At 48.0% G+C, this 19,581-nt stretch overlaps 1 protein-coding gene and 1 long non-coding RNA gene across 7 annotated transcripts; one reads left to right on the top strand and one right to left on the bottom strand.

Moving 5' to 3' along the window:
• The first annotated feature begins 2,857 nt into the window (after positions 1 to 2,857).
• LOC125524807 (superoxide dismutase [Cu-Zn], chloroplastic) lies at positions 2,858 to 18,781 on the top strand. 6 transcript variants are annotated; one of them, XM_048689831.1, is made up of 9 exons: positions 2,858 to 3,174; positions 3,744 to 3,808; positions 3,884 to 3,923; positions 7,746 to 7,842; positions 7,922 to 7,982; positions 8,087 to 8,162; positions 8,240 to 8,293; positions 18,480 to 18,512; positions 18,549 to 18,781. In XM_048689831.1, the coding sequence occupies exons 1-8, from the start codon at positions 2,955 to 2,957 to the stop codon at positions 18,503 to 18,505; spliced, it is 639 nt and encodes a 212-aa protein (XP_048545788.1). In that variant the 5' UTR covers positions 2,858 to 2,954; the 3' UTR covers positions 18,506 to 18,512; positions 18,549 to 18,781. The 6 variants fall into 6 exon arrangements, with proteins under 6 accessions (XP_048545788.1, XP_048545792.1, XP_048545790.1 ...); XM_048689833.1 differs by having other exon boundaries at positions 2,860 to 3,174; positions 7,952 to 7,982; positions 18,480 to 18,781; XM_048689832.1 differs by having other exon boundaries at positions 2,861 to 3,174; positions 3,747 to 3,808; positions 18,480 to 18,781.
• LOC125524809 lies at positions 8,302 to 18,471 on the bottom strand. Its single transcript, XR_007290961.1, has 3 exons — positions 15,081 to 18,471; positions 13,716 to 13,718; positions 8,302 to 9,507 (listed from the first exon to the last, which is right to left on the bottom strand). It is a non-coding gene; the product is annotated as an uncharacterized LOC125524809 (long non-coding RNA).
• Positions 18,782 to 19,581: the final 800 nt, after the last annotated feature.

Below are 19,581 nucleotides of genomic sequence, written 5' to 3'. Positions count from 1 at the left end.
TTACAAGATGGAAAACCTGTTGCATACTTTTCTGAAAAATTGAGTGGGCCTAGTCTGAACTATTCTACTTATGATAAAGAATTATATGCTCTTGTTCGGACCTTAGAAACATGGCAACATTATTTATGGCCCAAGGAATTTGTTATACATTCTGATCATGAATCTTTGAAACACATTAAAAGTCAAGCAAAACTGAACCGTAGACATGCTAAATGGGTTGAATTCATTGAGACTTTCCCTTATGTCATGTAAACACAAGAAGGGTAAAGAAAATGTTATTGTTGATGCCTTGTCTCGTCGTTATACTATGCTTTCACAACTTGACTTTAAAATATTTGGTTTGGAGACCATCAAGGATCAATATGTTAATGATGCTGAATTTAAAGATGTATTGCAGAATTGTAAGGAAGGGAGAACTTGGAACAAGTTCGTTCTTAACGATGGATTTGTGTTTCGTGCTAACAAGCTATGCATTCCAGCTAGCTCCGTTCGTCTTTTGTTGTTGCAGGAGGCGCATGGAGGAGGATTAATGGGACACTTTGGCGTCAAGAAGACGGAGGATATACTTGCTACACATTTCTTTTGGCCAAAGATGAGACGGGATGTTGAGCGTTTTGTTGCTCGCTGCACTACATGTCAAAGAGCTAAGTCACGACTCAATCCTCATGGTTTATATATGCCTTTGCCTGTACCTAGTGTTCCTTGGGAGGATATATCTATGGACTTTGTTTTAGGTTTACCTCGAACAAAGAAGGGGAGGGATAGCATATTTGTTGTCGTGGATAGGTTCTCGAAAATGGCACACTTTATACCATGTCATAAAAGTGATGATGCTGTTAATGTTGCTGATTTGTTCTTTCGTGAAATTATTCGCTTACATGGTGTGCCAAATACTATTGTTTCAGATCGTGATACTAAATTTCTTAGCCACTTTTGGAGATGTTTATGGGCTAAGTTGGGGACTAAGCTGCTTTTTAGTACTACTTGTCACCCCCAAACTGATGGACAAACTGAAGTAGTCAATAGAACATTGTCTACTATGCTTAGGGCTGTTTTGAAGAATAACAAGAAAATGTGGGAAGAATGCTTGCCTCATATTGAATTTGCTTATAATCGTTCATTGCATTCTACTACTAAGATGTGCCCTTTTGAAATTGTGTATGGTTTCCTACCTCGTGCACCTATTGATTTGTTGCCTCTTCCATCTTCGGAGAAGGTTAATTTTGATGCTAAAGAACGTTCTGAATTGATTTTAAAAATGCATGAGTTAACTAAGGAAAACATTGAGCGTATGAATGCTAAATATAAACTTGCTGGAGATAAGGGTAGAAAACATGTTGTGTTTGCACCTGGAGATCTTGTTTGGTTACATTTGCGTAAAGATAGATTTCCTAATCTGCGCAAATCAAAGCTAATGCCACGTGCTGATGGTCCTTTTAAGGTTTTAGAGAAAATAAATGATAATGCATATAAACTTGAGCTACCTGCAGATTTTGGGGTTAGTCCCACTTTTAACATTGCAGATTTGAAGCCTTATTTGGGTGAGGAAGATGAGCTTCCGTCGAGGACGACTTCATTTCAAGAAGGGGAGGATGATGAGGACATCAATACCATTGTTACACCCACAGCCCCTACTGTTACATATACTGGACCAATTACTAGAGCTCGCGCACGCCAATTAAATTACCAGGTACTTTCGTTTCTTGGTAATGATTCTAATGTTCATGAGATTATGATGCTGCCTAAATTGGATACATTTGTTTTGCTTTCAAATGAAGGGCCTAGCTTGGAGAAGGATGAACATTGGAGCAAGAACACGCATGAAGTTGATGGCATGCGCAAGGGGATCAACGGAGTTACAAGTGATGATTTCAGGACTTTGAAGCCGCCATAAGGAGTGCATGAAGCCATGGACGAAATATACAAGATGCCACTTCATAATATTCGTCCATAGGCTATTCTAGGTGCTGCGTCACCTTATTAATGGGCCAGGCCCATGTAATTTCGAAATACTTAAGTATAGGCTATTTTTAGAGTCCGTATGTGTGGGGAAACAAGAGTTAGGGTTGGTTTCGGACCCCACCCTCAAGGGCCACGAAATTCCCCTCTCTTCCTCCATATATACAGCCCTTAGGGCGTCGTTTAGACTTGGGTTTTGTTTAGATTAAAAGTTCGCCATAGCTGAAACTTCGCGTACTTCGTTTGTGTCCAACGACCAGACCAAGACGTCACAGAACCCCACCTTGATCAATAAAGCTTTCATCTTATATTCGCAATATCCAGATTGCAATCTCAGCTTCTTGCTTGTTCTTCGTTTGCTCGCAGGAAACAGGCCCTCGTGGTCAGGTTGATCGTGCTCCGGCGTGGTCAATAACCCCTCGGAAGTTGGTTTAGCGATTGCTAAGGCGCGACGTCTCGCACGTTCGTAGTCGGATCGTCAAGGTCGACTCCCACAGAAAACGATAGCCACCATCTCATCGAAACATCGGGACACCTTTGCCTCTATCAATATAGCACGTAGCGAAATTACGAAAATACCCTCAACGGGGGACGAGAATAACGGCAGTGGCACGAGATATTTCCGGTGGTGAGCTAAACTGTTCATTGCTACAGGCGCACGGGTTCGATCCGATGGCCAGAATCCTTCATCGCATCGATCTAACGGTCGGAAACGCATCAAGCAAACAGATCGAACGGCCAGAATGCGCTGAACTGTGAGAAGGCCTGGGAGTGACTGGATCTCTTATTTCATGATTATGCCACAGGTGTGGTGGATATCTCGCCATCCTATTTTCAAAAATAATTTTTTTTGAGGGGTTCAAAAATAATTTTGTTTGTGATATAGTTTTGCCCGAAGTCAAATCTGTGCCTTTTGCGCGGCCCGATCCCACCTTATCGTCAGTCACCACCTCCACCACCAACCCCCAAAAGTTCTTCCGCTCCCGACGACCGCCATGGCCGCTCAGAGCCTCCTCTTTGCCGCCGCCGCGCCTCTCTTCCAGGCTCCTGCCTCTGCCCGCCCTTTCCAGTCGCTCCGAATTGTCTGCACCCCAGGAGGCGCCACCGCCGCCGCCAGGGCGCTCGTCGTCGCCGACGCCACCAAGAAGGCAGTCGCGGTGCTCAAGGGCACCTCGCAGGTCGAGGGCGTCGTCACGCTCACCCAGGAAGACGACGGTGCGTGCGCTCCACTTTCTCTTCATTCTCTGTCCGCCTCTGTCTTATACTCTTATCATCTGTTTACCACCTGTTGACTGTCCAGAAGCTTCGCCAGTTGCCTTTGCCTGGACACACGGCGAATTTGCCTCTTCTTACAGCATACTCGTTCTTGCGAACTTAATTCTGAACTCTTCCATAGTACATTTCAATAAAATATATCTGAACTGTTCTTTCGTTACAAGCATTGCATATGACTAAATCTAGCTGCAATCGAACGGAGTATTTTTGTGGCGAAAGTCCCTTGGTAACTTTTATTTTTCAGTTCAAATACCAAACAAAAAGTGTGCCGAGCTTAGATGATGGATTGCTAAGGCCGTTGCTGTACAAATCCTAACTGAAATATCCGTTAAATCTCAAGCATCAGCGTCACTGCAAATACATTTAAAAGGGTAATACGGTTGTATGTTACTCCCTCCGTTCCAAAATAGATGACCCAACTTTGTGCTAAAGTTAGTATAAAGTTGGGTCATCTATTTTGGAACGGAGGGAGTACTTCTCTATTTACTCTTCGAACTGCTTTCCTATAGCAGGTCCTACGACGGTGAACGTTCGTATCACTGGACTTGCTCCTGGACTTCATGGCTTCCACCTCGTGAGTCTTGTTCCTTGAGTACCTCTGTTTTGTATTTGTTGGTCCGTAAGAATGACATGATCATTCGTTTTGCAGCATGAGTTTGGTGACACGACTAATGGATGCATATCAACAGGTTAATTTTCCATTGGGCTCGGTTTCTGTGTGCAAATGTCACTGGTTTATAGCTGCACACAATTTAGTTTGTTTTACATCATCAGAAAGTCCTATATAAATGTGTTTCTCAACTTGTGCTACCGTTTCCTTTTCACTCTACTAGTAATCGTGTACGTGCAAATGCACGTATTGATGAGTACACATAATTTTTCAGTGAGATAAAATAGTACAATACTATCAAGCTTTTTGTTCCCTGTTTATTGCTTCGAAGGTTTTTTCTCGTTACAAGATCCCATCAAATACAAAAGATACTAATAGATGTTGGAAATATGAGCAAATTACTACGAGATTTAATCCGAATAAACAGAAGATAAATCATGACCACAGCAGCAGAGATTAAACTAATCATGCGAACTAGCATAGCAGATGAACATATCACATCTAGGGCACATACTAGAAACATGAATTCTACCACGATCTCGAACAGGAAGGATAGAATCACATACGGTGCAGCGGGTGCAGCACCGCCGGCGTTGACGTTGTCGCCCATGTCGTCGAGGACGAGGTTGCCGAGGTCGGGGAAGAAGTCGTCGTTCGCGAAGTCGTCGCTGCCAGCAGTCGCGCGAGTGCGCTCCCCAAAAACCTGATCGCCCCTCTCCCGTACAGGATCACGAGAGGCGGGGTTCCGGAGGCCTGCTGTCCCTTCTCGCGGTGCACGCCGGAAGGAGGGATGGAGAAGACTTGCTTGGCGGCGCAATGATCTGGAACGGTGGTGGGAAACCATACGAAGCGACCGCCGCTAGGGTAGACGTCTGCCTGACTATATAGTGCGGGCCGGGTAGGTCGTGGGAGTAAACTCCACATCCGAGTCGTCACGATCCAAAAGAATCGGAAACGGTTCAGTAATTAACTCGTCCGTTAATTATTAATTAATGACTCATTAATTTTCCCATGCAGCAAAAATATAGACAACGTGCATAGCTCTGTCCTCGGCTCGGCTCAATCCCGCAACCCGCGGCGCGTCGTGACGAGGCGTGGCGTGGCGAGGCGAGCGAGGAGGAGGAGCGCGCGTGTAGGTCTCCTCTTCTCATGCTCATACAAGTGGTAGAAGAGCTCACCTTATAAAGAGGTGCAACTCTCTCTCAACTTCCGGGGTGGGACTAAACTTTAGCCTCACTCACTCCACTCACATGTGTGCATGAATGGGCCAAGAGAATTTCAGAATTTTAGTTGGGCTTTGGGCCAAAGGCCTACTAGCAAAATTCCAACAATAGACAAGCCTTCGTCTGTCAGAGGAAATTGCGTAGCTAAAAGTAACAATATATTGATAGAAGACACTGCATCCACAGGAAATGCTAGATTGTGATAATGTTCTGCATAACATTGAATCCACTGCATCTTTTTTTCAGCTTGAATCCTCTGTATCCGAATAATGCACAGAGAAACAAATCACACTTAACATGGATCGGTGATGGTAAAGCTATGCAATGGTAGAAAGAAATATCACTTCACTCTTCAGTTTCATTCATACCGTAAGCGTAGTCAGTTTATTTCCCTTATCATAGACTCATTTTGGCTTATATACAACGATCTAATCACAATTCTAAAACCTGAGAGGCCTTACTTATAGATCATAGGAAGCTCAATCGAAACATGGAAATTGCAAAATATCATAGAAAACTGTTTTTGAGCAGAAAAATATTCATACTAATTTAGAAGATAATTCAACATTATTCAGTTATGGTCATATGCCAATATATATAATCAGTAAGTACAGAAACTCTACCTATTATTGAATCTTCCTTGAGTAACATCCCTCCAGTGTTGTCAACACAACAACATAAGCTAGAGTAAGAGAAAATGGTAATTACGGAAACTGCAAAAAATAATCACACCGCTACATGATCTTGGAGAGAACAGATGTAAATATAGGATTTCTCAACCATACAGCCCAGCCTCACTCAATCTATCGTTTTTAGGGATTACTAATTGCAACCATCTTGAAATTACACACAAGTCGTCACTTCACTTAAATAATCTCGAAATTATCTGCAAACAAGAAATAGAACCAACTGAATCGAGATCGAGAAAGATAAAGGGGGATGGAACCTATGGACTGGAACATTATGATGTGGACCCTATATATGGAGTCTTACGTGCACCCGACACATGTTGGCCTGTATAGCGAAATAGATCTAGCACACAAATAAGAGGTTTAATATGATAGACCATGCTACCATGTTGAGAAATCATGCAAAAAAGAAAAGCAGTGAAACCCCCACAAAAAGCATGATGCACAATGAAACTACGACTTGATATCTTTATCCACATCTCTTCAATGGCACTAAACAAAATAAATCATTTTCTCAAAAACTGAGACCAAGAGATAGGATGCTTAATAATTAATATATCAGAAAGGAGTTAAAGAAGACTAACCTCATGTCATATAGATGCATTCTTTGTGCGAGAAATCATATGGATCAAAATTAACACCACGTAGTGAGGAAATTCTCTTGATGAATATAATACTTACTGTTTAATATTAAGATGTCTTCGACAGCGGCAACGGCTCGGGGTTAGTGAGCTATGGCATCGGGTGAATACATGACTCTCCTGGCTATACTTACATGTTCAGCAGCACTCACTGTCAAACATATATATATATATATATATATTCAGATTTCATGTCATCAACGCATACATGTAAATTCGAGAAAACAAACTCATGAATTAAATTGATAAAACGATGGTTAATATAAAACGTAGACAATTGCAGTTGTGAGGTAATCAGGAAAAGATGCAAGCAGGTCACATAGCAGGCCAGTGACTGTAGACAACCTCCCAGGCTTCTTGGCCTATCTTTTTTCCTCACAAGATCCACATAATTACTTCACTGAACCAAGAAATGAGATCACTTATTGATAGTTAAACATGATTTCCTGATCATCAGCTCACTTGCTAGGCAACGGAAGAAGCCTGAAAGGTAATCTAATCTTGATTAATTCTAAAATGGGAGCCCATGATGGATGCCGGTGAGCTGCCTAAACGAACGTAAACATTGTTCATCACAAAAATTCAGAAATTTGTCATTCACTAATGGAGCACACACATGCCAGCGATCCAGGCACAGAACCTGCACAAACTGAACACCCACGCAGAGCACGGACACACACAACGGAGGACACATGCGAAGAGGGGGAAGGGATCCATACCAGAAAGAACAAAAGCGACGCTCGTTCAGCTGGTTGGGGAGGCAGAGGTCGAGGCGGAGGTCCGCCGACGCGTCGAGCCGGAGGTCCGTCAGTCCGCCGTCGCGTTGGGAAACAGGTGAGGGCGGGAAACATGTTGGGGCGGAGGTCCGCCGGTGCCTCGAAGCAGAGGTCCGCCGGCGCGTAGAGAAGGTGGTCGCCAGTCAGCCGACGCGTCGGGAAAGAGGTGGTCTGGTGGAGGTCGTCCAGCGCGTGGAGGCGGAGGTCCGCCTGTCCGCCAACGTGTCAAGTCGTCGAGCCGTGGGGCTCTGGCGGGCGGCAAACCGCCGAGGCATCGTGCGAGGTGTGTGGGGAGAGGATAACCGGAGGTGGCGTTTTTTTCCTTGTCACAGAGAGAGGTTAGCGGCTAATGGCATGCTGGGTAATTAAAGCGTCAAACATGTTTAGTATGTTGGAATGATGTAAGCCATCCGATCGCAAGATTTGATGGATAGGATGAATTGGTTCTCCGCCCTTTCGTGCTTTTATAGGGGTAGCAGATGATACTTGCAAAAATTAATTAAACCATCTTGTCGTTTAACATACTACATACCTATGTCCCATCACTTAAAATGCAATTTTTTATCTTACAGGTCCACATTTTAACCCAAACGGCCTGACACATGGTGCACCAGAAGATGAAGTCCGTCATGCGGGTGACCTGGGAAACATTGTTGCCAATGCTGAAGGGTATAACCTGCAACAATCACGGACATATTTCTCATGTTTCTTTCAGAAGTTGTCTTGTTGGACCTTAACTTATTTTAGGGGTTCTGTCTTTTAATTGTGGTGGTTTAGGTGTGGCGGAGACAACCATTGTCGATAGCCAGGTAAAGATCAGACATCTTATTCTTACTCTTAGCATAAGTTGCAGTGTGGTAGGTTTAAGTTCCAACATTTGGTTTACCAACTTCTGAGAATTACTTCTACACAGATTCCTTTGACTGGCCCTAATGCAGTTGTTGGGAGAGCGTTTGTTGTTCATGAGCTTGAAGATGACTTGGGAAAAGGTATGCGTAGTTCTACTTGTTTTAAATCTTTGTCCCCTTCAGTTTCAGATGCTTCATTCTTTATTCTTTCATTATAGGTGGGCATGAGCTCAGCCTCAGTACTGGAAATGCTGGTGGAAGACTTGCATGTGGTATGTTCTCTGATACATTTCTTACATTTCTTTTCAAATGATTTTATAATAATTTTTCCTGATTATACATTGTAAATCTATAATCGATCTGATTATTTCGTATAGACTCCTCTTGCTGTTAATCAGAAAACATGAAAGTTAGTTGTAGTGTCTAAATATTTTCTGTTCTGAATTTGTTGCATCTGTATGAGCCATCTAATTTTCAAATTGCAGCAAGGTGAATGAATATTAAAGTCCTTGTTGGATAAGCATAACTTACAAATTATTTGGTATATGTCGGACCCTGGGATCAAGACTATACTAATCTAGCACAGGAATCATACGGGAATCCGAGATTAGCGCCTGAACCCAAACTGCACTGGCCAAGGGCCATCTCCTATCAGAAAGCCCGAAATCATTGGTTCAGCAATCCCCTCGGGAGCAATATTCGGACAGGGAACCAAGATTCCCACACAAGCCCTAGAGGAGATGGGTGATGCATTTCCATCTCATAGGCAAGTAGCTTCACCCCGTAATTTAGATAACCCGCTAGTAGAAGTATAGTGATTCCGAGAACCTATCCACAACGTGCACTTTATATCCATACACACCGTGGGATGGAAACAAACGGTACCAGTACCACAACACAACTCTATGACCAAAACACACACGCACACGCACACGCACGCACACGCATATATAGGCACGCTAAACTATGCTTGAGCGCATAGTACCTTATAATGTACTCCGCCCACGCCATGCGAACGAAGTAGTTAATTTAATCCACCGCGTGGAAATGCCTTCCTTGACCTAGTGGGTGGTAATAGAATCTATTAAATTTACTATGGAACACATTGTGTATTACCATCAAGAATCAATCCAAAATTTAGTCGTAAGGAAGTCTACCATTTTACTATCAAAGCTTCTCCCTATAGTAGTGGGTGGTAAGACAATCCATTATATTTACCACCAAGCACTAAGCATATTACCATCAGAAGACAACCCAAAATTGAGTTATAACAGAGTGTGGCATCTTTACTACTACAAAACACAGTGGTTTACTATCAAACCTCATGCCTAGTTTGAGTGGTAAAATAGTATTTCTTTTACTAGTTTACAATGATATTACTACAAGTTCTTTTCTTACTATCAAATTAGTTTATGTAAGAGTTTACAACATTACTAGAAGGTGTTGGCCTTTTACGGGCAATCCTAAGGTTTACGAGAAGGTGTTTCTATCAGCGTTCTGGGAACGGGGGTATCCAGACTTGCCTGCCTGCGGCCCACGACGTGGCTTCATCGACGGCCCGGTACGACCCATTTCCAACATCAACAAACTCAAGACCCTTGCGAGGCGGACAACGCCAAGACCTCCAGAAGGAGCGGCCTCCTTAGACTGGTTCCTGAGGAGCGGAGATCTCTATGCAAACCCTCACCTCATGAGGCTTGGATGATGCAAGCCATGACGACCAAGGCCAGGCGGGCGCCAGCGGGCGCAGTACAACAGTTTCCTCTTTGGTGTTAAGGAGGCAAGCGCAGGCGCGGAGTCCCGAGAAATCAGTCAAAAGTTTCCATTTCCATGCAACAAGACCAAGACCGCCAGGATGGCAGGACGGAGGTCATCATCAAGCCCACTACAGCGTCATGACCAGAAACTTTGCAGGCGAAGACCACCTTTCGCCAGGATAAGATGTACTAATTGTATCCCTTCGAATTTGGCCGTTGTGGGATCCCTTCCCGCCTCCATTTTGGGGGAAGAGAACCAAGGCCACTATAAATATAGGCTAGCACCACCATAGGAGGGGAGATTGATTTGAACCCTCACTAGCTCACACCAACACAAGATACGCCTCCTGAGGTGGTTCTTGCACTGTATTAGTTTATCCTTAGCCCACTTCGAGGCTAATCCACCACAAAGCAGGAGTAGGGTTTTACACCGCAAGGTGGCCCAAACCTGGGTAAACTGCCTTGTCCCATTTCCTTCCTGTTCATTGAGCTAGGCCGTGAGATCGACGAGTAGGCAGACTGGGGAGATTGACTTCTTTGTACGCACCCCAAAGTTCGAATCTATCTAGGGTCTGCGGAGCCCGGAATCCGACATTTGGCGCCAGGTAGGGGTGCGTCGAAGATTTGCCTCTCCGTCCGCTGCACTCCACCCGTGTCGCTCGACTCTCATGGCAAGCGCCGCTCCACCGACCAGACCGACGGGTGCATTTGGAGGCGCCGCGGGCCTCCGAGCTTTCACCCTTGCCTTGCGGCGGGTGCAGTGGCTACCCAAGTTCAGGCCGGAGCTGCCGCCTCGATACGACGGCGCGGCGGACCCGGCGGGGTTTCTCCAGGCGTATGCGGAGGTTGTTTGGGCGGCCGGCAGCGACGACAAGGCCATGGCAAACTGGCTACCCATGGCCCTCACGGGCGTGCCGCGCACCTGGCTCATGGGCTTGCCGGAGTCTTTAGTGGCCTCCTAGGAGAAGCTGCGCGGCCTCTTCATCGCGCGCTTCGCAGCGCCGGCACCCCACGCCGTCGTGACCCTCCTCTGCGGCTCGCAGGCACCACCCTCGGACCGCCACGTCAAGCAGTTCTTTCACCGGGTGGGCGCTGCCCACATACAGAGGGGGGCACCATCGGGTTGGGTGGCGCCTAAGGCCGACCTCACCTTCGACTCCATTGACCACCCCGCGACCACGGCCGACGCCGGCGCGCTCCCGATGCTTTGCACCCCCACCATCTGCAACGTGGCGGTCACCAGGACCCTCATCGACGGCGGCGCCGGCCTCAATGTCCTCTTCGTTGAAGCATTCGGCCTGCTTCATGTGCCTCACGGCCGGCTCCGCCCCACCAAGCCTTTCTCTGGAGTCGTCGACGGCTCCACTTGCCCCCTAGGGCAGATCCGCCTCTCTGTCACCTTCGGCACCCACGACAACTACCACACCGAGCTCATCGATTTCGACATCGCCCGTATCGGCCTGCCGTACAACACCATTCTTGGGTACTCGGCCTTGGCCAAGTTTATGGCGGCAACCCACCCGATCTACAATCTCATGAAGATGCCGGGGAGCAGCGGCGTCCTCATTGTGGCGAGGGACACCAAGGATGCACTCTCGGCCCTCAAGCATGCTTTTAGAGCCGCGGCGGCCGCGCGGCCAAGCAAGGAGGGGGCCCCGGAGGCCCCGGGGGTTGCACCAGCGAAGAAGCAGTTGTTCTCTCAAGACCGGGCCGAGACAAAGCAGGTGCCAATCTACGAAGACGGGGCCTCGGGCTCCACCTTCACCATAGGCGCCGACCTTCCTCCAGACCAAGAAGCGGCACTGGTCAGCTTCCTACGTGCAAACAAGGATGTGTTTGCATGGGAGGCAGCGGATCTGGTCAGGGTTCCACGTGGAGTAATCGAGCACCACTTGATGGTGTGCCCCAACGCGCGACCAGTGAAGCAGAAGGCGTGACGACAAGCTGTGGAGAAGCAGTCGTTCATCACCCAGGAGACCCACAAGCTGTTGGAAGCTGGTGTCATTCAGGAAGTGTGGCACCCGGACTGGCTCGCGAACCCAGTCATCGTCCCCAAGAAGGGCGGAAATGAGCGCATGTGTGTTGATTTCACCAACCTCAACAAGGCCTGTCCTCAAGACCCATTCCCTCTCCTGCGCATCGACCAGATCGTCGACTCCATCGCCGAGTGCGATCTATTGTGCTTCCTGGACGCCTTCTCGGGCTATCACCAAATCAAGATGGCGGTGCAAGATGTCGAGAAGACCACCTTTCTAACCCCGTGCGGGGTATAGTGCTACACTTGCATGCCATTTGGGCTGCGCAACGCGGGGGCAACCTTCCAGCAGTTGATGCATATCGCCCTAGGACGGCAGCTCGGGTGGAACGCCAAGGCGTACGTCGACGACATAGTGGTGAAATCTCTCGGGAAGCAAGAACTCTTATCAAGGAGAGGAGTCATTCGCCAGCCTGCGCCAAGTGAAACTGTGGCTGAACCCGGAAAAATGTGTGTTTGGCGTCTCGTCTGGCAAGTTGCTTGGTTTCCTATTGTTGCACAGAGGGATCGAGGCTAACCCGAAGAAGGTCAAGGCCATAGAAAGGATGAGCCCACCGCAGACCCTCAAGGAGATGCAGAAGCTGGCGGGCTGCGTAACCTCGCTTGGGCGTTTATCTCCAAGCTGGGGGAGCGCGCCCTCCCATTCTTCAAGCTGATGAAGAAGAAAGGCCCGTTCGAGTGGACTCCGAAGGCTGACGCTGCCTTTCAAGACCTCAAGAGGTACCTCACCAGCCCATCGATGATGGTAGCACCACGCCCCCTTGAACCTTTGGTGCTGTACCTGTCCGCCACACCTCACTCTGCCAGCGCGGCGCTGGTGGCGGTTTGGGAGGAGCACCCGATCAAGGACTCGCGAGGAAGCACCTCGCGCCCAGCTTAGGCGTCGCAGCCTCAGGACGGCGCGCCTAAGGCTTCGACCGCCCCGCCAGTCAACGGCGCTCCTGAGGCTCCGACCAACCCTCCAGACAACGAGACTCCTGATGACAGGGTTCCTGAGGCCACAGCTGCCCCGACAGACGACAAGGCTCCTGAGGATCCTCAGCACCAGGATGCGCAAGACTCCGCCAACGCCTTCACCCTCGTCGAGCACCTGGTATACTTCGTCAGCACGGTGCTACGTGATGCGCGGGCATGTTATCCCATGTTGCAAAAGCTCTTGCTCACACTTCTCGTCGCCTCCCAAAAGCCACGCCACTACTTCCAAGGCCGCCCCATCAAGGTCATCTTAGCTTACCCTTTGGAGAGAGTGCTTCGGAGCCCTAATGCCTCGCCGAATGGAACATCGAACTGCAGCGTTCCAGTTGGAGTTCAGCACCACCAGAATCATCAAGGGTGCGGCCCTTGCCGACTTTGTGGCGGAATGGACCGATGTTCCCGACCCAGAAGTGGGCGAGGACTGTTCCCTCTCGCCGAGAAGCGAAGCAGCAGATGGTTGGATCATGTACTTCGACAGGGCGTTCGCACGCCAGGGCGCGGGGGCTGGAGCCGTGCTCATCTTGCCCACCCAGGACAAGCTCTACTATGCCGTGCAGCTCTGCTTCTAGCAGGGCGAGAAGGTCTCCAACAACATCGCGGAATACGAAGGCCTGATCGTCGGCCTCAAGGCTGCGGCGGCTTTGGGAGTAAGGCGCCTCACCATCAGGGGCGACTCCCAGCTCCTCGTCAACTTCTCCAACAAAGCGTACAAGCCGAAGGACGAGCACATGGAGGCATACTTCGAGGAGGTATGCAAAATCGAGAAACGATTCTTGGGCCTGGAATTGCAGCATGTGCTGCGCGACACGAACAAGGAGGCGGACGACATCGTCAAGAGGGCGTCACGGCGACTGCCTCAGGAGCCTGGCGTCTTTGAGGAGCGGCTCTTCAAGCCATCGGCAGTTCCCCCCGCCGCGGGTCTAGCACCGCCTCAGGAGGAGGTCCCCCAACACCCCTCTCGGGCGCCCCAGCCTGCGGCCCGACCTCGGGAGCCTGCTCCTCGCGCTTGAGCCTCAGGAGGGGTACTGGACCGAGGAGTTCAAGGCGTACCTGCTCCAAGGCACCTTGCTGGAGAAGGAGGAAGATGCAGAACGTGTGGCCCGCCAGGCCATCGCGTACTGCATTAGGGACGGTAAGCTCTATCAAAAACGGCCAAACGATGTTTCTCTACGATGCATTTCCAGGAAGCAGGGATGCGAACTGTTGGCTGACATACATGGCGGGGACTGCGGGCATCACTCTTCATCGCGCACCCTCGTGGGCAAGGCGTTTCGCAGCGGATTCTACTGGCCCACGACGCTCAATGATGCCACCGAGCTGGTAAGATCCTGCGAGGCCTGCCAGTTCCATGCCAAGCAAATCCACCAGCCCGCCCAGGGCCTCAAGACCATCCCGCTTTTATGGCTGTTCGCGGTTTGGGGGCTGGACAACCCGGACCCGTTCCCTCGAGCTCCTGGGGGCTACTGCTACCTCTACGTCGCCATCGACAAGTTCACCAAGTGGGCCGAGGTAGAGGTCGTCCGCGCCATCCTGGCCGGCTCGACCGTCAAGTTCATCAAGGGCCTCGTGAGCCGTTTCAGGGTCCCTAATCGCATCATCACCGACAATGGCTCGCAGTTCACCAGCAACCTCTTCAAAACATATTGTGCTAACCTTGGGACGCAGATATGCTACGCTTCGGTGGCGCACCCTCGGAGCAACGGCCAGGCTGAGCGCGTCAACGCCGAGGTCCTGAGAGGCCTCAAGGCAAGGACCTTCAAGCGCAGGCGCGGAGTCCCGAGAAATTAGCCAAAGGTTTTCATTTCCATGCAACAAGATCAAGACTGCCAGGACGGCAGGACGGAGGTCATCATTGAGCCCACCACGGTGTCACAAGCAGAAGCTTTGCAGGCGAAGACCACCTTTCATCAGGATCCCTTCCCGCCTCCATTTTGGGGGAAAAAGACCAAGGCCATTATAAATATAGGTTAGCCACCACCATAGGAGGGGAGATCGATCCGAACCCTCACTAGCTCACACCAACACAAAAACACGCCTCCTGAGGTGGTTCTTGCACTGTACTAGTTCATCCTCAGCCCATCTCGAGGCTAATCCAGCACAAAGCAGGAGTAGGGTTTTACACCGCAAGGTGACCCGAACCTGGGTAAACTGCCTTGTCCCATTTCCGTCCTGTTCATCGAGATAGGCTGTGAGATCGACGAGTAGGCAGACTGGGAAGGTTGAGTTCTTCGCACGCACCCCAGAGTTCGAATCTATCTAGGGTCCGCGGAGCCCGGAATCCGACAATTTCACGTGCTGGTAACCGAATTAATTCAATTACTATATTTAGCAGGAATTTTACTACAAGTCATTAGGAGAGTAGGTAGTACAGGGCGGGACGGAGGGTACGACATGTACATAGTAACGATTTAATTTCGTTACTTTTTTTTGCTAGGGATTTTACTATAGAATGGGAAAGATGATTAGTTGGTATGGCCGAGCGGCGCGTTTAGCCTGGCCGGAGCGCAGGATTAGCGTTTTACACTCACACTCACTTAGCGCCACCGTATATATATATATATATATATATATATATATATATATATATATATATATATGGCAAAGGCTCATAAGCGCAAGCAGGATAGCGAAATATTACATCCAGAGGTCATGACCCAACATAACGTCAGTACATTACGAAAGCGAAGTAGGTCTGAGTACAGACACGTTTAACAACATTCGCCTAATGAGGCCAGAAAGTAAAGCAAACAATCCCATCCCACGAGGACTCAGGCTGCCACCTAAGACCTCACTCGGCGTAGAGCTCAATGGTGCATCCTGTCTCGGAGTCATAGTAATCCTCTGCAGCGTTGTTTGTAAAAGCAAGTGAGAGTAAATGACATACTCTGCAAGACTTACATTAGATCTATACTACACTACATATGCAACATTCTCAAAGGGAAGGGGTAGGGGGTTGAGCGGCTAAGCCCTAGAGAGACACGCTACAACTTGCGTCTATCAGAGATAAGGAAAGAGAGCGTTGAAAAGTAAAGGAACATTGTAGAACAACTACTCTATTCACCTACCTAACCGCAATCATAGCACAGCTTTGCATTCCCCTAGTACCATACAATTATCATACACAAGGTTTTTGTGTGCCTACAGAGAGGGATCGACTCGGCACTTCTGCGGAAAAGTGCAGGGAGCCACCCAACTGAGTTTTACCAGAATCAAGAGTCCGATCATAGCTCCGAGTCGGACCTAACTGTTGTGCACAGGGCGCAAGATGTCTAGAGCCATATAGGATAACCACTTGGAGGCGTTCCTATATGTATGCAAAACATCAGGGGGTAGAGCCATATAGGATAACCTCCCCAAATGGTAAAATTAACAACATCATATGCTTACCGTTGAAGACCATGAAATATACAACTACGCGTATTCCAAATGGAAAGCCCGAACTAAAGTGGCACACGAACTGGTCTGTGGGCAGGTAGTAGGTCAAGGGGGCCCCCATTAAACCTCCCAAGAGTGATTAGCACGCTCAGTCTTGGACCAAGACAACAAGAACTTGGGTCCTAGGGCAGCTCGAGTGGAACAAAACACCAATGTACTAGGCATGACCTCCCATCGTTGCCTTTATTACATGTTACATATAAATTATCTCCAGAATACTGTAACATAAATATATCAGAGCCAGGTTAATACGTGTGATATCCTGGAAGTTACATCAAGTAGACATGGCATAACTTAAGCATAACCCTGAGCATGGCATACTACAGCAAGATAAGCACGGCTATAACATGGCATCAACACAAGCAAGTAACATGGTGACAAGAATCATGCTACGCATCAAATAGCCATCAAAAGACTCACTACATCATCGAATATGCAAGCAACAGGGGGAAAGCATGGGATCAGAAATGACCAAGGAGGTTTTGCTTGCCTGTCGGCACAGCCGCTTGGTACTGTGCAAGATCCTCAGGAGCGTAGTCGTAAGTAGCCTCGTAACCAACGTCAGTACTACGATTTATCGGGAAGAAGCAAATATCGACAAAGAAGAAAAGTAACAACCATAAGCTTCAAGGCAATGCCCAATCAACATTATGCATGACATTCGAAAGTGATTGTATTAACCTACAACTTCACTACTCACCAAAGACATAATGCAGTTGGTTTTCCAAAAGAACTTCATATGCAATTTGAAGTTAAAATTGAATTACTAAACAGGATGTTAAAGTTATTTAACTTGCATAAAATGGCATAAATGGATTCTGCATTTTTCTGGTCATTTTAGATATAAAGACTATATCTTTCTGCGCTATATTTATTTGTTGTGATTTTAACAAATTGAACAATGCATTATTCAAATTTAATTAAAGGAAGCAAAAAAGAATGCAAATGACATGAACAGAGAGGTTACAATTTTAGGAACATTTTGATATGCAATATGCGTTTTACAGATTTAAATTGAATTTTATTTGAATTTAGGAAAAACCGCAGTTTGCAAAAAGATTAAACAACAAACGAACGGGCAATGATATTGGGCCGAAGTGGTGCGAGGAATAGCTAAGCGCCGCACGCCCGCCACAACGTAGCACGCTACTGGGCTGAGGCCCATCTGCGGCTTAATGATCTGACTTGCGGGACCTACCTGTCAGCCACACAAAGAAAATCAAAACGGATAAGGGGAGGCTTGCTTCGATGGAGATTCGAACCACAATTGCACTAACGAATTCAAGTGGGGCTAGCCATTTGGATCAATTCGTGTTCGTGCTGAAAGTGGGGCCCAATCTATTTTGATCTAATCCTAGAAAGAAGTGGTGTTCTGTCATGGCCATGCGGTGCCGCTCACCAGTGCCGGCAACCATTCTTGCGGCGGCAGCACCCCTGCTCGACGCTACGGTGCCCAAGAACGATTGGCGTGTGCATCAAAACGATGCCCGCACAAAGGCAAGTTGAACTATATCATCCAGGCAAGCTAACGGAGGCTATCCTTGAGTTTGACCGGAGCCGAACGTCGTCGGGCAGTGGTGCTACGAAGGGCCTTGAAATCGAGCGAGATCTGCAAGGAAAAGTAGGCCCAGAGGCTCACCTTGAGAGTGCCGGCGGGCCAGAGGATCACAAAGTCGAGCTGTGGAGGCATTGCTGGCGAGGAAGAAGACGTAGCCAAGTCGCGGTTCCTGGGCGCCATGGTCTTGGGCTTGGAGGCGATGTTTGAGGTGGACTAGGCTAGTTCCAGATGGTGCAGAAGGGCTTGGCATGCTGGTTATCCCGCTGCCATCGAGCTCGACCTCTACTCGGCCATGGCGCTGGTGGATTGCTTGGAGTGGAAGAAAAGAAGAGTGGCACAACCTACCTAGCAGTGGCGGACATGGTATAGGAGCTAGGCTAGGGTTTCCGCGCGGAAGGGTGACTTTATAGGGGCTGATGTCGGGACATTCAGTGATATGATGACATTATGTCATGACGATGCCAAAATAAAATTACCCCGGGCTGTTGCAGTATAGAATTGTTGTTCAGTTTCTTTCTATGATCATAAGTAAATCACTGCAGCTGTTTTACATAAACTGTTCATGTGAGCTGTCAAGTGTTTACATAAATCACTGAAGCTGTTTTTACAGAAACTGTTTGCTGTTTTTAATGTTCTATAAGTGCCAATTGTTGGGAGTCAGAAAGTGCACCTGTTTCATGATTATGCTTGTTTTGCAGGTGTTGTTGGCCTGACCCCGTTGTAGGTCGCTGGTTTCCATCTCTGGTTTTGCATCTCCAGTCATACTGGTTTCCATCTCTGGTTTTGCATCTCCAGTCATACTTGTAACGACGCCATTCTCGTTTTACCTGGATTTCAAATATCGGATGCTTAATAGTTTCTGTTGATCGTTTGTATCAGTGTAAAGTTGGGTTTATCAAATAAATGTTTGCACACTTTCGTCTTGTTGAGCTATGAAGCGTGAACTCGGGAATTTTGGTGTGCGTAAGCTATAAAATGCTCAAAGAATTATATTTGTGGATGTCCTTATTTCCGAACTCGGTGTCAATAATATCATTGTTACTCCGCAAAATAAAAATAAAATCATTGTTGTTTCTGATTTAGTTCAAAGAGAATATTCCAGGTCAGCGTTAAAACAAAAGCGAGAGGGCTTTACAAAAACCAATTCTCAGTTTTTTTTTGCAAAATACAGTAGGTGATTGCTTTGGCCGTTTTGATGACGATTATGACTGTTGGGGTCTGGGTTTCGCTCTTGCCAACGTGGCTTACCGGTTTGCAGGCGACAGATAGGGCTAGGTATTCTTTCGTTTACCCTTCCCGCCTCTCCTGTGACTTGATTTGTTCCCTCTTGTTCTCTCATCTCTCTTTGATATGTTGACGGCGAAGTGTGGTGGCGGAGACGACGACGCAATAGGCCTTGGTGGTGGTGGAGACCCTATGCCATCGGAGGATGCTCGCGGGGGCTCCAACCCGACCTAGTTGGTGCACACCATGATGCCACAACCATCGCTCGAGTACGTGGAGGCGACAACTTGGGCCATGGTGTCAAGGCGACTTCGACGGGAAGCGACCGGTGGAACTCGGCATTCGGCAACATTGAGTAAGCACCTCCTCTTTCGAAACCTAGCCTTCTTTGTGTGTGCTTTAGATTCTAGGGTTAAGGCGACTTCAACGGGAAGCGACCGGTGGGCCTAGCCATTCGGCAGCATCGAGTAAGCACCTCTTCCGAAACCTAGCCTTCTTTGTGTGTGCTTTAGATTCTAGGGCTAGGGTTCAAGCAAATTAGGGGCAAATGAACAATTTGTTGATCTGTATTTGTTC

This window comes from Triticum urartu, chromosome 7 (genome assembly GCF_003073215.2).
Source record: "Triticum urartu cultivar G1812 chromosome 7, Tu2.1, whole genome shotgun sequence".
Classification (NCBI taxonomy): domain Eukaryota; kingdom Viridiplantae; phylum Streptophyta; class Magnoliopsida; order Poales; family Poaceae; genus Triticum; species Triticum urartu.
The sequence above is the reverse complement of the archived record's forward strand: the minus strand, read 5'-3'. Positions and strand labels throughout refer to the sequence as shown.

What these genes read in the sequence shown, in the direction of transcription:
- LOC125524807 (XM_048689831.1), top strand. Translation starts at nt 2,955, where the DNA reads ATGGCCGCTCAGAGCCTCCTCTTTGCCGCCGCCGCGCCTCTCTTCCAG. An exon ending in ATTGTTGCCAATGCTGAAGG is followed by an intron (nt 7,843 to 7,921) that starts GTATAACCTGCA and finishes ACTTATTTTAGG; the next exon opens with GGTTCTGTCTTTTAATTGTG. An exon ending in TGAAGATGACTTGGGAAAAG is followed by an intron (nt 8,163 to 8,239) that starts GTATGCGTAGTT and finishes CTTTCATTATAG; the next exon opens with GTGGGCATGAGCTCAGCCTC.